The sequence below is a fragment of the Strigops habroptila genome, chromosome 7 (genome assembly GCF_004027225.2).
Source record: "Strigops habroptila isolate Jane chromosome 7, bStrHab1.2.pri, whole genome shotgun sequence".
Classification (NCBI taxonomy): domain Eukaryota; kingdom Metazoa; phylum Chordata; class Aves; order Psittaciformes; family Psittacidae; genus Strigops; species Strigops habroptila.
Genome location: NC_044283.2, coordinates 10,233,013 through 10,248,496, shown reverse-complemented (window position 1 = coordinate 10,248,496; position 15,484 = coordinate 10,233,013). Strand labels below are relative to the sequence as shown.

Here is a 15,484-nt window from a genome sequence, read left to right as displayed (position 1 = left end):
CACTAGATTTTAGACCTAAACTGGATTTTCAACCTGTTTCAGCATACAAACACCCCTTTCCCCGCCGAGGAGGACGCGGAGCCCGCTGTCTGCGGGTGGGAAGCCGCAAGGCTGCTCGGGAGTTGTAGTTCCCCGCCGAGCGCGACATGGCGGCGCCGCGGGCTCTGGCGGCTGTCGCAGCCGCGCTCCTTCTGGCCGCTGCCTCCCAGGCCGGCAAGTACTCCCGGGAGGCCAACGAGGGTTTGGCGGCCCCCGGCGCCAAGCGGCGGGAGGCCGGGGAGTTCCGTGTGGTGAGGCTGAACCAGGTCTGGGAGAAGGCGCAGCGGGTGAGTGAGGCGGAGCGGGGACGATGGCGGCGCTCCGAGGGGGTGCTCTGGCAGAGCTCTGAGGGGGACCCAGGGTCGGGCTTGGCCGGTTCGGACACTCATTCCCTGTCAGCCGCCTCAGGAGACGGCGTGCGGCGGGAGAAGCGGTGCGGGCGGTGGTTGGAGCTGGGGACTTGTGTGTGAGGAGAAACCGAGGCTGTCCGGCCAGGCATCGCCTCGACAGGCCCTGGCTTGGTGGTGGGCCGCGGGCTGTGGTGGCTTTTGTTTAGTTTTGAGGTCTGGCTGGCCCCGATGGGCACCTCAGAGCAGGACCCACACAGCCCCGGTCCCTGGGGCTGTCCCAGGCGGCTGGGAACTTCAGTGCTGTATAAGGCCTTCTCTCAGGAGGTATCTCCTTCCCGTTTCCTGCTATATGTATCTGTGGCGTGGGAAGTGTTTATCTACCCATGTTTAAATCTAGCAGTGATACCACATGCCCAGAAAGTGGAAGAGTGAAATCCCTCTGGTACCATGGGGGATCTGGCTTCTGCACCCCCTGGTTTAATGCGTTAGCCCTTTTGTTAAGGGGCACGATGCTCTCATATCTCTTAAGGCCGTAGTTCCTGTTTTGCACAAGACAGGAGCTCACTGCACAGGACAGTAAGAAACCCTCCAGCTTGGTGGTTGTGTCACCTTCCTTTGTACCAAGTGATGTAGTCACACATGCAGGAGGACCAGCAAATGGGTATCACCATTCCCAGATGAGAGCCTTAATTCTGACAATGCTACTTGATTTTCTCTGAGTTAAAGAAATACTTAATTATCATGAAAATACAGTAAAAGTATTCAATTGCAGTGGAAATACTTAATTACAGCTAAGCAGAACAGTTCCAACAGGAGGGCAGGACCGCACTGCACACTCATATTCATCCCCTGAATATTATGGAGCATGGAAGTTAGAGTCATGGCTGGTAAAGCTTCAGTTCTTTCAGGCAAAGGAATATAGTTAATATTCTGGATTTCTTGTATCCTAGATGGACATTCCCCAGCCTGAGCTATTGAGTTAGAGGCAGGACATGCCTGGGTTTAGTATAATGATAGAAGCCCTGCGATAACGCTGCCTCCCAGCATGCCAAAAGGTATCAAAAATACTCCTCCTGTCAATGGGAGAAGGATGGGATGGGGGATCACAGGGCAATGGGTGATAATGAAACTCCAGCTGTGAACTGACAGCTGAAAAAGAAACAACATGGAGACTAGAAATAAACCATAATGATAGTATTGTTAGTTTCCTCTTATTTTTCTGATTAGTCTTTTTTCATTTTCATACCTGAATCTTCTGAAATTCACATCAGAGATGCTTTACATCACCTATGTTAAGATGCTAAAATGTAAAATGAAGTTAACTGCAGAGTAAAGAACTAAGCTTTAGTAAATTCTATGGGTGTGAGCCAGATTTTATAGAGGCAACACCTACTCGAACTAAATTTGCCACCATCTAAATTTCATTTTTGAATATAACTGGTACCCAGCCTGTGTTTTAAAGTGATTTTTCAGTATGTTTGGGCAAGGTTTGAAGTAAGAGGAAAGCCATGCCTGTGTGTTAGATCTGCTTTGAAATATGTGAGTCAATGCTGAGCTCTCTTTCCCTCAGTTTGATAGTGAGGGAGATAGTACTGAAAATGAAGAGCTTCTTTGTTTTAACATGAAAGATAGATATTGCAATTCAGTGTTGCAACACACAACTGGATGAGCAGTCATTCAGAAAGCCCCAAAACCTTACTTAGTGGGAACCAGGAGCTGGCAAGCTGAAATTCCTTCCAGTTTCCCTGAGGGAGGGAGGGTTTGATCTTCCTCCAGGGTCTCTTTTCATAGATAGATATTTTATACAGAATCTTTAAAAAGTGATTTTAATACAAGAGTTCTTCTTAGTCAGACCCTAATTCTGGTTATTCGAACCAATGACAAATATTACCCAGGTTTCACAAGGTATATGGTTTGGCCCACTGGTCCCTAGCAACCCACTGTGCTGTGATTGTTGCCACTGGTGTAGTTCTAGCATCACTTGTTATCAGGGCTTCCTGGCCATCCTAGGCTCCAGAATCTAGTGCATGTTACTCCTAAATAATTAAAGAACTATTTCCTCTCAGAAGAGAGGGCATAGGTAATGATACTGCAGGTAATGTTTTTGCCAGGCAAACAGCAAACAACTTGATTGTTGTAATGTTTCACAGATTTCCAGCACTCATTCCCAGAATTGCCAGGTATCTATCTTGGATGTTAATATCCAAGCAGCATAAGTAATAAGAAATGAGTGTAAGGAACTTGGTGCTTTGTTATTTAATTATTAAACTTAGCTTTTCATCTCTGCTTCTAGTTAGTTATTCAACATATGACTGATGTTAGTAAAGTAATGTGGAGTCCTACCTATTGACATTTTTTATCTGATGTCATTGAGGGTCCTACATGAGATGATCTTGAAGGAAGCAGTGCTTGAACTGTATACTTTAAATTAGCCTATGTATTCACTTCTGTGTTACAGAAATGGGACAGGCAAAGGGCTTGCAACTGGTTTAAAGGATTTATAATGCTTAAAAGGACAGTTACTTGAGTTTCGCAGTAAAATGTAATTGGAATTGGGAAAAATTTGAATAGGCTTTCTTTTTTCTCTTAAGGACCAATGGACTTAATGTAGTTCCTTAGTTTTTATTAAGATTTTAAAATGTGTGATTGATGATGTCTCCAAACTTTATGTTTAGAATTTCTGACATTCTTCTCTGGAACTTTTAGAAAACATAAAACTCTATGTATTTATGAGATTGCACTGGCTGTGGAGAGTTAAACTGCATTGTGTAATCTTTTATACAATAGTGTGTCTCTGATGATGAAGTCATAAATTTATAATAGTATTTTCCTATTTTTGAAGTACTTAGGAGCTGAATTAATTCTTATACAAGTTGTTGGTGGTGGTTTTTATCCTGGATCTGCTCAGCGTAACTACATATTAAATCCACACTGGTTGAATGCTGACATTAGAGCACAGAACTGCTGAGATGGTTGGTCGTTTCCTTCACAATTTACAGCAACCTTTTCACCCAGTCTTCCTCCTGAAGGATCAGGGCGCAATGTTTTGCTAAGCAAAACGTTGTTACTTGGTGCCACTGCAGCAGTGACACTCTGGCTGTCCTGCTCCAGAAAAGCAAATAAATACATGATTAAGGATTTTTTGTCTTTAGCATATACTAAAAATCATAAATAAAATGGTTCCTTCTAATTGCTTAGCTTCCATCAAGCAGTTCCCCAAAAGCAGATGGTAAAGAAGACAATAGGGATACTTCTTTGCTTTAGTATTAGAGGGATCAGAAGTTTTAATTTAATTCTATAAATTTTGTGTTTGCCTGTGATTCTAACTACTCTAGATTTTAGTAGAGTATTTCAGTAAGCCAAGACCAAGATACAGGAAAGTAAAAGAACTTAGTGAAATAATTACATTCAGTAGCACAAGACTAATTAATTGGACAGCCTAAGCTGAAATCAGAAGCAATGATGTGCATAGGTTCCTGAATTCCTGTCAGTAAGAGTTTAGTGCATTAGCTAAAAATAATCACATTTTTCCTAGTTACTTCCAAGTAACCTGCTGACACTCAAATGGATGGCTAAATCTTTTCAGTATCATTCTAATGTTTAAAAATAATACTAAGTTCTGAGTCTGTGTTTATTAAACATACTGCTTCCTCACTGAAAATGAGAATTTTCATAATCTGTAATCTGATTTTAATGGCAACCCCCACTCACCCCCAGTAAATAAGCTTGTCCTAGGACAGATGAACCCAGGTGGTTCAGAGCTGGATCTGAGCTCCCAGGAGCTGGCTGCTCGGTGGTCAGAGGTTGAAGGACTCGGACAGCTCAGGCAGTGTGTTGGAGGTCACACTGATTATGGTTTTGGATCTGTGTTCTTCTCTGGGCTTTTCTTTACCTCACCTTCTTGTAATTAACATGCACACACCCAAAAGAAGTTCTGAAACGTTAATATGATTTGTTATATTTCTTTGTTTTGAACTGAAGAGCTAAACTGTCGAAAATCCGTAAGTTCAGAAGTCAGTCTCAACTTAAAGCAGTTGGCTGCTTAGCCAACTGCGTATTAGTCATTATCTCGATTCCTGTTTTCTCTGTATTTCACAAAATTTCGAGCTGACCTACTATTTGTTGAAATCTCAATTTACTTTTTTCATAGCTTCAGCCTCAATATCTTATCTTTTTGTTCTGTTACGTGGGACAGGAATGCCTCTGGGTTTTGTGTTTAATGCACATGAACCATGTAAATAAGTGATCTTGGTAATGTTTGCATTGTGATCTAGTGGAAATTGCTGATGAAGTGGCTCCTTGACCTGCAAGGCCATCCTCAGTGTCCTGCAAAACCAAAGTGACAAATAAAGTTTACCAGCTTGCTATAAGTTCAGAAGGTAGTCCACAAGTATCCTGTTTGCACATGTGGTAGCAGTGGCATCTTGTTTGAGAAATTTGGTCAATACTGCCTTTTGTGAATTAGTGAAACTGAATTAATTTAATCAGGTTGGGTTTTTTTTTACATTCTTTGTTATTGCTACTGGACATTTTTAAGGTAGAAACATTTTTAGAAGGCAGTCCTGTTAAAAGTGGGAGCAAAATCCTATTTAAATTACTTGAAGGAATACCAAAGAAAGACACAAATTTTTAACCCTAATATATTTCCACTATCCAAGTAGCTGAAGAGCTGAGAGAGAAGGCCACATGATGATGGCTCTGTTAACATGGCTATGCTAAGGAATAGCCACGTTTGTAAGAAAGAGGTATTATGTAGGCAAGGACTCATACCTTAAGGTACGAGTATCCAATCTTAAATTCAGATGGATACATAGCATTAGAATGAAAGAATAAAATGCTGTGCGATACTGGCTATGCATCTGTACTGGCTTCTGAGGTAACACTGCAGCAAGAGGTAACTCCACATAACTGAATAAAACCTTTCTCTGTTCTTGTTAGCTTCAGCTCTCTGCTGTGAAACTGGCAGAGCTGCACAGTGATCTAAAAATACAAGAAAAGGATGAGCTAAGCTGGAAAAAACTGAAGGCTGAAGGGCTAGATGAAGATGGAGAGAAAGAAGCCAAACTTAGACGCAACTTAAATGGTAAGGCATATCTTTGCAGAAGAAGTTTAAACTTTGCATCAGACACATGCATGGTTAGACACCTGTGTTTTTGTTTGAACCATGAAATACCAGGTTGTCTTTCCAGACACTGAGCACATGTGAGTTCACTGGAGGTCAGTAAGGAGCTGCAGGAGGCTAATAGATTCCTTTACTCCTGATGTTTTCAGAAGAGGTCATTAAACCGGGACCACTGTGTCTTAAACTGTTAGCTTTGTCAGTGTGAGCTGCAAACTCCAGCTCTGCAGGGCAAGGATGTAGTCAATCTCTCATCATCCATACATCCATAGTTGGTTCTAATGTTTCTGTATCTTCTATTCCCTTGCAGTCATTATGACTAAATATGGAATGAATGGAAAGAAGGACTCTCAACTAGTTGATACCAACTACATTAAAGATGGTACAGAAAGTGATACACTAGATGATCCAAGACTGGAAAAATTGTGGAGCAAGGTGAGTAAGGTTTCCAGGAACTGGAGTGTGTTTCTTCTTTGAATTACTATCTGTGTATTCTGAGAGCTGCCAGACTTGAATAGCTTTTGTACTCTGCTTTTAAGTACTGACCAAGCTGTTGTGCTCTGTAGCTTACATTTTTGTGCCCTCAGGGCATGCCATCTGCATCCAGGTGACCAGGTATGGCAGATTTCCTTTACCAAAGAAAATTCCTGCATCAGTCTGCATGGGGGATAAAATCCTGGATCCACTGGAGACAGAGTTTTTCCTTAAATTTCATTGAACTCACGATTTGCCTTTGTGGGGCTATTACATTGTCCCACTACTACACTGTGTGGTAGTACACTTCATCCTGGTTTTCCTGTTTTTCTTGTTTCTGGGCTTTTTTTACGAAATGTATTTAAAATAGAACCATTTCATAGACTGATTAAAAGGGAAATGTATAGTGGGGGGGTGTTGCATAAGGACTTTCCCATCCTGATATTCAAGTGAAAATTTCCAGGATTTGCATTAATGCATTAAAAAAAAAAATGCTGTCAGTCTGGGCAATTAAAACTGACAGAGTCATATTCTTTGGGAATTAAATAATTCAAGTTTTAAGAAATAGGAAGTCAGGTAAAGCAAACCATTCTTACACCAGTTTGCTGCAGTGGTAGCAAAGCAGAGAAAGATAATTGCTGGGTTTTAAAATGTTGCTGTAACTAGATATAGCTCTGGCAAGGGACATGATGTCATGTGCTTTGGGGAACAGTAAAGTGCATTAGATAGAAATATTCCCTAAGCAAAAAAAAAGAGGTTGGGGCTGGGTAGGTATCAGAAACGTTCACTTTTTATCACGTATTGCAGCAAATAAGTCACCAGATTTGTGGGTAGTGCTCCAGCTGTCTGACCAGTGCTTCCCTAATTGCCAAAAGTAGTCTATTGAGGAACAAATCACTGCAGAGCAAATGCACAGCAGTGATAAAATCTGCACTTACCAATAGAGTAAGATTAAAGACTGTGCTTAATATCAGGCTGCATCCGTCATGCAAACGGTCCCCTTACAGTTGCATATGAAGCTCCATGGTCCTTATTTCTGTATTAAATTGTTTCCTGTGGAAGAGAAATGGCAGACACTTTTCACTGGTAGCCCGTAGCAAGTCTAGCTTTGTAAGTCTGAAGCAAACTTCCTCTTGACATGATTAAAGCCACCGTATCCATTGATGTCTAAATCCTGACCTTGTACTAATATAAAGGAATTTGAAACAAAAGACCTTAAGGAAAAGCTGGATTTAATAATTTTCTAAGTGTGTTGTGAAGAAGTTTTGGCTGTTTGAGTGTACTTAAAAGCACTTGGCCTGGAAGGCATAATGAGCTCGTGTTTCTTTCAGGCCAAGTCCTCTGGGAAGTTCTCTGATGAAGAGTTGGATAAGCTTTGGCGAGAATTTAAGCATCACAAAGAAAAGATCCATGAATACAATATTCTGCTGGAGACCGTGAGCAGAACAGAAGGTGCCTAAACTTTACTTTGACAGTTAGAAATCAGTACAACTGTTTTCTGTGCCCATTGCCTCCATTGTTTCCAAGTTCCTTTGAAACTCCCGAAGTCTGACATTTCTGTCAGAACTGTGTGCAGATGCTGACATTTCCAGATTCTTCCTGGGTTTAGTTCTGCATTAGCTGCCAAAAATCTTGCCAGCTAATGAAAACGATTTCAGTTCTCTGATTCTGCCTGCGTTTCAAGTAGAGAAAACACCACCAGATTAGCAATGATGGCATAGTAGTTTACTGGAAATCATGCAGCAAGCATAGATTACACTGCTGCAAAATGTGGTCCTAAAGTCTGCAGAACATGCATGTTTTATCTCACCAGCTGAGAGCCCAAGAGGATATATACCTGAATATCTTATGCACCCCAAGGCTTATTAAAGCATTAAGGATCTGAATCCAGCTTGCTCTACTAATCCCAGCTAGAATTGTTAGAGCAAGAGTAGTCTAAAGCTTACAGGCAGTTTGATGTTTGCATTGTAGAGTCCAAGCTGGAACCTGCTGGAAGTCATTTCAACATCACATGTCCTGACTGGTTCATGAAATGGTCAGGGAAGAGGGCTCAGGACTCATAAACCATCCCTATCCCATTTCCTTGGGATATTTCTAACCTAGGAAATAAAAGCATTTCTTGACTAAAATCTTGGCTGATGGTCAGTAGGAGTTAAAAGGCATTTCTATATTATCTTCTGAAGCACTGAGGGGTATTGATCCTAATATTGACCTGCAAAAGGAATTACTGCTTATTAAAGTATGGTGTTGATGTTTTATTTACACTCAGCTCAAATGCTTAGAACTTACAATCTTTTATTCACCTCAGATTTGGGGGGTTTCTGGAGCTTTTGACCTATGAGGATTTGGTTCACAGTCAATAACACTTCTTCAACAGATATCCACAAAAATGTTATCAACCCTGAAGAGAACCTGGTGAAAGAGGAAATCTTGCACAACAAACACAGGGAACTAAAAGACAAGCTAAGAAGCATCAATCAGGGGTTTGAGCGTTTGCGTAAAGTCAGTCACCAGGGATATGACGCAACCAGTGGTATGATACAGTGGTTTTTCTGCTTGTTTGGGATCAATTTCATTTTTAAAAACTTTAAAATCAGTGGGCAAGCAATAAGATGTAATCACAGTATCACAGTACATGATCTGACCACAGCGGGTGGAAGAGATACAGCCAGTCTTGTTCTATTTAGAAGCCAACACTAAAAGCCTACTGAAGGGTTAGAGATAACCTGTAAAGAGGATAGTTGTGTCTTTCATGCCCACCTGAGAAGGGATATTATGCTTTCAACCCCAGGAGGGTAGGTAAGTGAGACAACACATAGGGCAAGCAATGCTGTTGTTCAATTCCTGGGGGTTTCTTTGCTTTTTAAAAAATGCCTGCTACAGCAACACTGTAGTTTTAAGTACTTGGATTTTCTCCCATTTCATCTAAATAGACATATGAGTAATGCACTGCTTAATATATTTATGTGTATGTATGTCAGAAGGCATGCTCATCTTTCATAGAAATTGGGCATAAAAGAATTGTGTCCAGATTTTCATTCAGTCATATGTGTTTGTTTAGAATTTGAAGAACCAAGAGTGATTGATTTGTGGGACATGGCTAAATCGGCCAATTTCACAGAGAAAGAACTCGAATCTTTTCGGGTAAGCAGAATTGCACTTAGATCTCTTACGGAAAGATATTTTCCCACATAAAGATGTTAACTCTATGTTAACTCTGAGCACAGAGTTTAAGTCTGAGCAGAAAACAGCAGATCTAGGATCAGATTTTGAAAAGAGGCTTCTTTACAAAATTTTCTGCCTTCCTCCCGCCAGTCCACTATTCTTATGTATAAATTTTTATTTGGCATTCACTGCTATCATCTCCTAGCACCTCACAGCCATCAGCAGTCTGTTTGAGGACTCTGTGGTAGGAGGTTTTCAGAACCTGCTTTCAAAATTAGGTGTCTGGGTGGTGATGATAGTATATTGTCCACATCTACTTAAGAAGCAGGGAACTGAAAAAGCTTTCTGTGCTTGACTTAGTAAAATAGCATTAGGGATGTCTTGGCAAGAAAAGAGAAAGAAAATCCTGTGAAACTGCGTGTATTTGTTTTAGGAGGAGCTGAAACACTTCGAAGCAAAAATTGAAAAACACCATCATTATCAGAAACAATTAGAGATTTCACACCAGAAACTGAAGCATATAGAGGGAACTGGAGATAAGGATCATCTGAACAGAAACAAAGAGAAATATGCCATGCTGGAAGAAAAGACAAAAGAACTAGGATATAAGGTCTGTATAAATCCAGTGTACATACATGATGAAAATTTAACTCGGCAGTAGAGGGTATGTAGATTATCCAGTGCTGATTTTCATGCAAGTTGAATGACTTCCATAGGGGTTGTTCCAGACACGCCTGTGCTCCATGTTTATACAGGATACGCGTAATTGTTTTTTATAGACATAATTCTAAAATGCCTGAAATCTCCCTGGTCTCTGCTCTTTGCTGTTGTTACATATACTGACAGGAAAATATAAATATATGATATTGATAGTTCCTGGTCTTACTAAAACTTGTGTGATGTGTTTTGTTTTTCTGCTAGGTAAAGAAGCACTTGCAAGACTTATCCAGCAGAATTTCTCAAGGTCTTCAACACAATGAATTATAAAAACTTGTTCTCCTTCATGGGATCAATCTATTAACACAAAACAGATAATGTGGTTTTTGAACAGGATTTATCAAGGAGTCCATCTGAAATAGTAAGCATTGAACAGAGTTGTCCAGTAAGAAATTTTGGGTTTGGTCCACTTAATTGCTAGTTTTCTATTTGCACTATGAAATGATTAGATTATAAATTTAAGTTGCACGTCTTGGATCATGTATATCTTAGGTCTGAATCAAGTAACACCCTTCGAAATAAGCTGTCGTGTCAAAAGGAAAAATATGTGAACACTAATCTGATAGGAAAGGTGTTCTGATCAATGAAAGCAAACACTGAGGTACAGAAAGTTAAAACAGAAGCCAGAAAAGTCTTTTATTTCAATGTCTGGCCTATTACATTTCCTACTGAAGGTAACAAAAATATTCCTACTGACTTTGAGCAGGGGCTCAGAGCTGCACTGGTTATGAATCTTTCGCTTGAGAGGGGGAGGAAGAGTAAGGAGGGAACAAGTATTGAGGTCAAATCACACAACTTAGTTACAGACTAACGTATCTGAAGTTACTGAATGTATGTGTACAATTACCTTGTTCATGGTTGCTTGGTTTTGTAACACTTAGTCATTAAAAAAAAAACAAGATACTGGTAAGGCTTTTTTTTTTTTTCTTCCTTCTCATTTAGTGAGAAGTAACCAGACCTATTTTTTTGAGCATTTTGCTTATTCCTTTAAACTAAAGTTCACTCACACATTATTTTTTAAGACAGGAAGGGTAGCTTTGCGCCACAAAAATGTGTTTCTGTGTTCTGAATAGGCAGAAGGTTCTCTAAAACAGCTTCTCTCTGAGCACATATTCCAGTACCAGTAAAGATTATTATAACTTTCCTTCTGAAGACCATATTTTTCTATCATATGTCAAAACTTTGGCAGACATTAGCCATCTGGGTTGAAATTTTCTGTAATAATAATGCTGACCCTTTTATTTCTCGGGCATTTCACTTGAAACTGTTCCAGGAACAAGGTTAAGGCAAAGGTCCAGTGTAGGTGAATCATTACAGCTGCTTGGTTAAGGAGCCATCACTCACAGACTGCAGTGCTGTAGTGTGTTGCATGAGGAAGCTGTCCTAAAGCCTCGCTTGCCATGCCTATTCCATGAGAAATAGTGAAGAGATCCAGTCAGTCAAAATCAGCCACTCTGTATATTATTTATGCAGTTCCTGGGTCCATGGTCTGTTAAATGGTTCTGTACATGAAGACTATTTCATAACACGCAAGTGATATGAACCAAAACAAACTGTGGTAGCAGTCTTACCTTGAGATTCTGACTCATAACTTTGATCAGCTTTGCTTTTCCCTTTTTTTTTTTTTTTGCTTTTTCATTTTAATGTAAGCTAACAGTTATATTCCGGAGAATCATTATCCATTGAGGGAAAAACAGGCTACTGTTAATATTAGGAGTCACCTTAGAGATGGTTCAGTTCATGCAATTTATGGGGTATGTTCCCCTTGGTTGATTAGCTAAAAAAAGCAAACACAGAAATAACTAAAACCCATTTATGAGAAAAGTGGTTTGTTAGATGCTACACACCATTTGTTCCCCAGACTATCACGTTAGGGCTTTTCAGCCTTTAGCACAGCAGTAGCTGCATTGTCTTAAGGTTTATCTTCATCGTTATTTTTTTCCATTTTTGGAGGTGAATGCAGAACAAAAGTGTATTCTGTACTCTGTGTGAAAGGTGCAGACGTCACCATGTCCTTTGGCAGAGTAGGAAGTAAATCTGTGTACCACAGGTCAGTTTGGCGGCTGTAGCTTTGATGTGCAGAGGCCTGCGCTACTGGCTCCTGAGTGAAGAGTTTGAACACATTGAACACATGCACTAAATACATCAGAAGAAAGGAACTAAGCAAAGCACCAGCAACTGCTGCTCAGCAATCCTAGGTGGATTGTACAAGAATGGAAAAGCTTTTACTGCGAATGTTGAGATACTGCTACTGAGAGAAATCTGTTGCACAAGAGAAAGCAATGTATTTCAGTCTACAATAGAGGCGGGCAGAGTATGCTCCGCTCAAGAGGGCATAGCAGAAAGCCAGGTTTTGTCTTCAGTGTGTACCTGAAATAAATATGCATACTGAAGAATTTCTGGAGAATTTTGGAATAGCAGAGGGCATGGGATTTGTGAAAGACATAACCACGGGGTCAGATCAGCAGTGGTGATGGTTGTCTCTAAGTGCAGAGCAGCTTCAGCACAGGCTGTGAACAGAAATGGTGGCTATACTGTGTCTACCCACATGCCCTGACAGTAGTGGTGTTCACAGGCCAGGTAGGCTCCAGTAGAGAGAATGCTTGGCAAGTGCTTCAAAGTACAAGAGGCTGACAAAGCACTTACATGTCACAGTAATTTAAAATTAGGAATGAGTCACAGATCATCAGTGGCAAAGGTTGGAGGCTGGGGCCAGCACTGTTATTTAAAACAGCTGTTAATGAATCATTAGCAAGATTGTTCACACAAACCTAGAGGAGCAAAAATATTAAACAGCAGTGTTGCTGCCCCTGAATCCAGCTTCTCCCTGAAGCAGTCCGTAGCTGAGTTACAGTATGCAACATAGAGAAGAAGCATAGAGAAGACATTAGGAATAGTCTCCATTCCCATTCTGAAAGCTTTTCGGGGCTTTTCCTATTTTTTGAGGTCTAGGGACAGTGCACAGGCTAGCGAGTTGTAAACTCTTGATTTCACTCTTGTTCCTGTAGTAGGCACCTTAGACACATCAATATATGTACAAGTCATTTAATTATCACAGGATTTAAGTCTCCAAGGCAATTCATATGGCCAAAATTACAAGAGTGAGTAGCCTTAGAGACATTAAAGATTAAAAAATACCTTGAGCCACCACTCCTGTGTTTCTGTTAATAGCAATAAAAATTCAAAGCCAAGACAAAAGGTATAAATGAAATATGCCTACAGCCCTGTACCTAGTGAAAGATGAATAACGGAGTTCATGGCTGAGACTGCATGGAAGAGACAGCTGAATAGGAAAGAACTAACAGCTTTTAAGTAGGGGTTGAACCTTCACCTCTTCCTTAATTGGTATTTTATCTGATCCTTTTGTAATTCAGATCACCAAGTTTTTCAAATCACTCTGAGAAACAATTTGAAATACAAAAACGGGAGCAGAAGGAAGAGGAGAAAACTGCTTTTCTTAGGGGGGGAAAAAAGATCAAGCTATTTTATGTTATGTTTTATAAGGGCTGTCAAATTCTACCCTGAAAAAGAACCTCAATTTAAGTAAACATGTCAGTGCTTTCACATAGGACAGATTCTATTTATTAAACAGGTTGGGGGTGGAAATGAGAGGGAAGTAAATACACAAGGCATTAAATACAGCAAAAATAACACGATGTCCTACATGCTGGTAGAGGAGCTAAGATCACCACGTTCTAACCCAGTCAAGTAAGGAACAGCCACTACAGCAGATGTATTGCTGTAATGATTTCCCCTCTTCCCTCCCAAGGGATTCTGATGCTCAACAGATCAGGTAATAGGCAGAGTATTTAAATTCACCAAGTAGAGATCATTCACATTTTGTAAGCTGAGGTGCCATCTGGCTTTCCAGCCCCGCCTTGAAGTAGTGACCGGGGTCCTGCAGGTATGGCTCTCTGTGCTGATGGAAGCAGGATCCGTGGCACGGCTCTCCTCCAGCTTGCTGTGCGTCGGTCTCCATCTAGCCAGGGTAATGGGGCCTTTGCACAGAAGGTGCAAAAAAAAAAAGGCAGCTTCCAGGATGAGGCCGTCTCAAAGGCTGGTCTTGGCTGAGTGTTCACAAGGGCTTCAATCCCTGAATGAGGCACAGAAGAGAGCTCCGAAGCTCCCAGCTGGAGAACATGAAGCATACGCCTGCGTATGCTGCCTAGATCCCAGCACACAGGGTCTGCAGCTCTGGTTCTGCAGGCATCTCACCCCACTGACCCCAGAGAGCACTGGCAGGAAAATAACTCACCGTATTTCATTTCAGTATTCGATGAATTAGTGCAGTTACACTGTGAAAGAATGTAGGTTCCCAGCTGGGATGCAGCATGCCTCAGTGCCCGGAAACCAGAGCAGTGTGCAGAAGCCAGGATGCAGGGAACAACTCTGCGGGCCCTAACCCGGGTCATGGATCAAGCACCCAAGTGCAGTGTTCAGCTCAGGACTAACCCAGGCAGCAGTGGCACACAGTTCACGTGCTTGGGTCACAACACGTTCACCATACCCAGACCTTCCCTGTCATCATTTGGCACTGCTTCAGAGAGATATTCAGGTTTGGGGTGGGTTGGTTTGTTTAAAAATGTGGCATTTCACATACAAAAATCTACCAGTAAGTAGTACACAGGCTTTCGTACACAGTTCTAAAATTACTTTTAAATGTATTTTTTTCTTTCCATATCATTTAATGAGACTAGAAGAAATAAACAAAAAAGTCATGAAATAAAAGTCAACAAATAGAATACACTGTTGCTTTCAATACAAACAGACCTGTCCTTGTGGCAGAGAACAGGGAGCTGTGAAAGACAAAGACCACATTTTCCACATATATTCCATATATAATGTTAGATAACGTTATGTTATCTAACAAACAGCTTCTAAATACCAGAATCAACATTCCCAAATACAACACACAGCTAACATGCATTTCAGGCCATTCACATAGCACCTATTGGGAAGGATGTTGTTAATCTACGGGAAAAAAAGACACTATGGATTTCTTTTACTGGCATCCACAGTCATCAAATGGAAGCGTTCATAAAATCTGTCCAGTTAAGCCAAAATAAATATATAAACTTACATCCACAGTAAATATTTCAAGTTGAGCCATACCTGGTACAGCAGCGATTGTAACTCAAATGCTTTTATCAATAGCCCTTAATGCACTTTCATATCCAAATCTTCATGTATATTATCCCACCACTCAACAAAAGAGCAGTCTCCCAAATCAAAAAGAAAACAGTACACAGGTATTAATGCTTAACATTTGAGCATAAAAACAATGGTTACATCAATATAACATGTAGATATTTTGTTCCTTCACTGATGTGTTTGCTTATCAAAAGGCTGCACACGTCCATTTTAACAAAACTAGTTGTTTTCAGTCCCAAAGGTCACCTGTCAATAACTAGTCTACTGTAATTTAAATCTGGTGATCTCTATATCACCAGGTATAGGGCAAAGTGAGTGCTGAACCACTTTGAAATAAGCCTCCTACTAAAATAAAATGCTACCTAATCTTCTGCACTTATAATTTTCCAAGGAACTTACTTTAAGAAGGGAAGGGAGCTGCCTCATTTTAAGAAGAAACACACTGAGAACTGGAAACCTGTGTATGAAA

At 40.7% G+C, this 15,484-nt stretch overlaps 1 protein-coding gene across 1 annotated transcript; it reads left to right on the top strand.

The window, feature by feature from the left end:
- Nucleotides 1-102: 102 nt before the first annotated feature.
- Nucleotides 103-11,007, top strand: LRPAP1 (LDL receptor related protein associated protein 1). The gene is made up of 8 exons (XM_030491645.1): nucleotides 103-326; nucleotides 5,328-5,472; nucleotides 5,819-5,943; nucleotides 7,314-7,434; nucleotides 8,360-8,515; nucleotides 9,044-9,126; nucleotides 9,581-9,757; nucleotides 10,069-11,007. The coding sequence occupies exons 1-8, from the start codon at nucleotides 147-149 to the stop codon at nucleotides 10,132-10,134; spliced, it is 1,053 nt and encodes a 350-aa protein (XP_030347505.1). The 5' UTR covers nucleotides 103-146; the 3' UTR covers nucleotides 10,135-11,007.
- The last annotated feature ends 4,477 nt before the right edge of the window (nucleotides 11,008-15,484 follow it).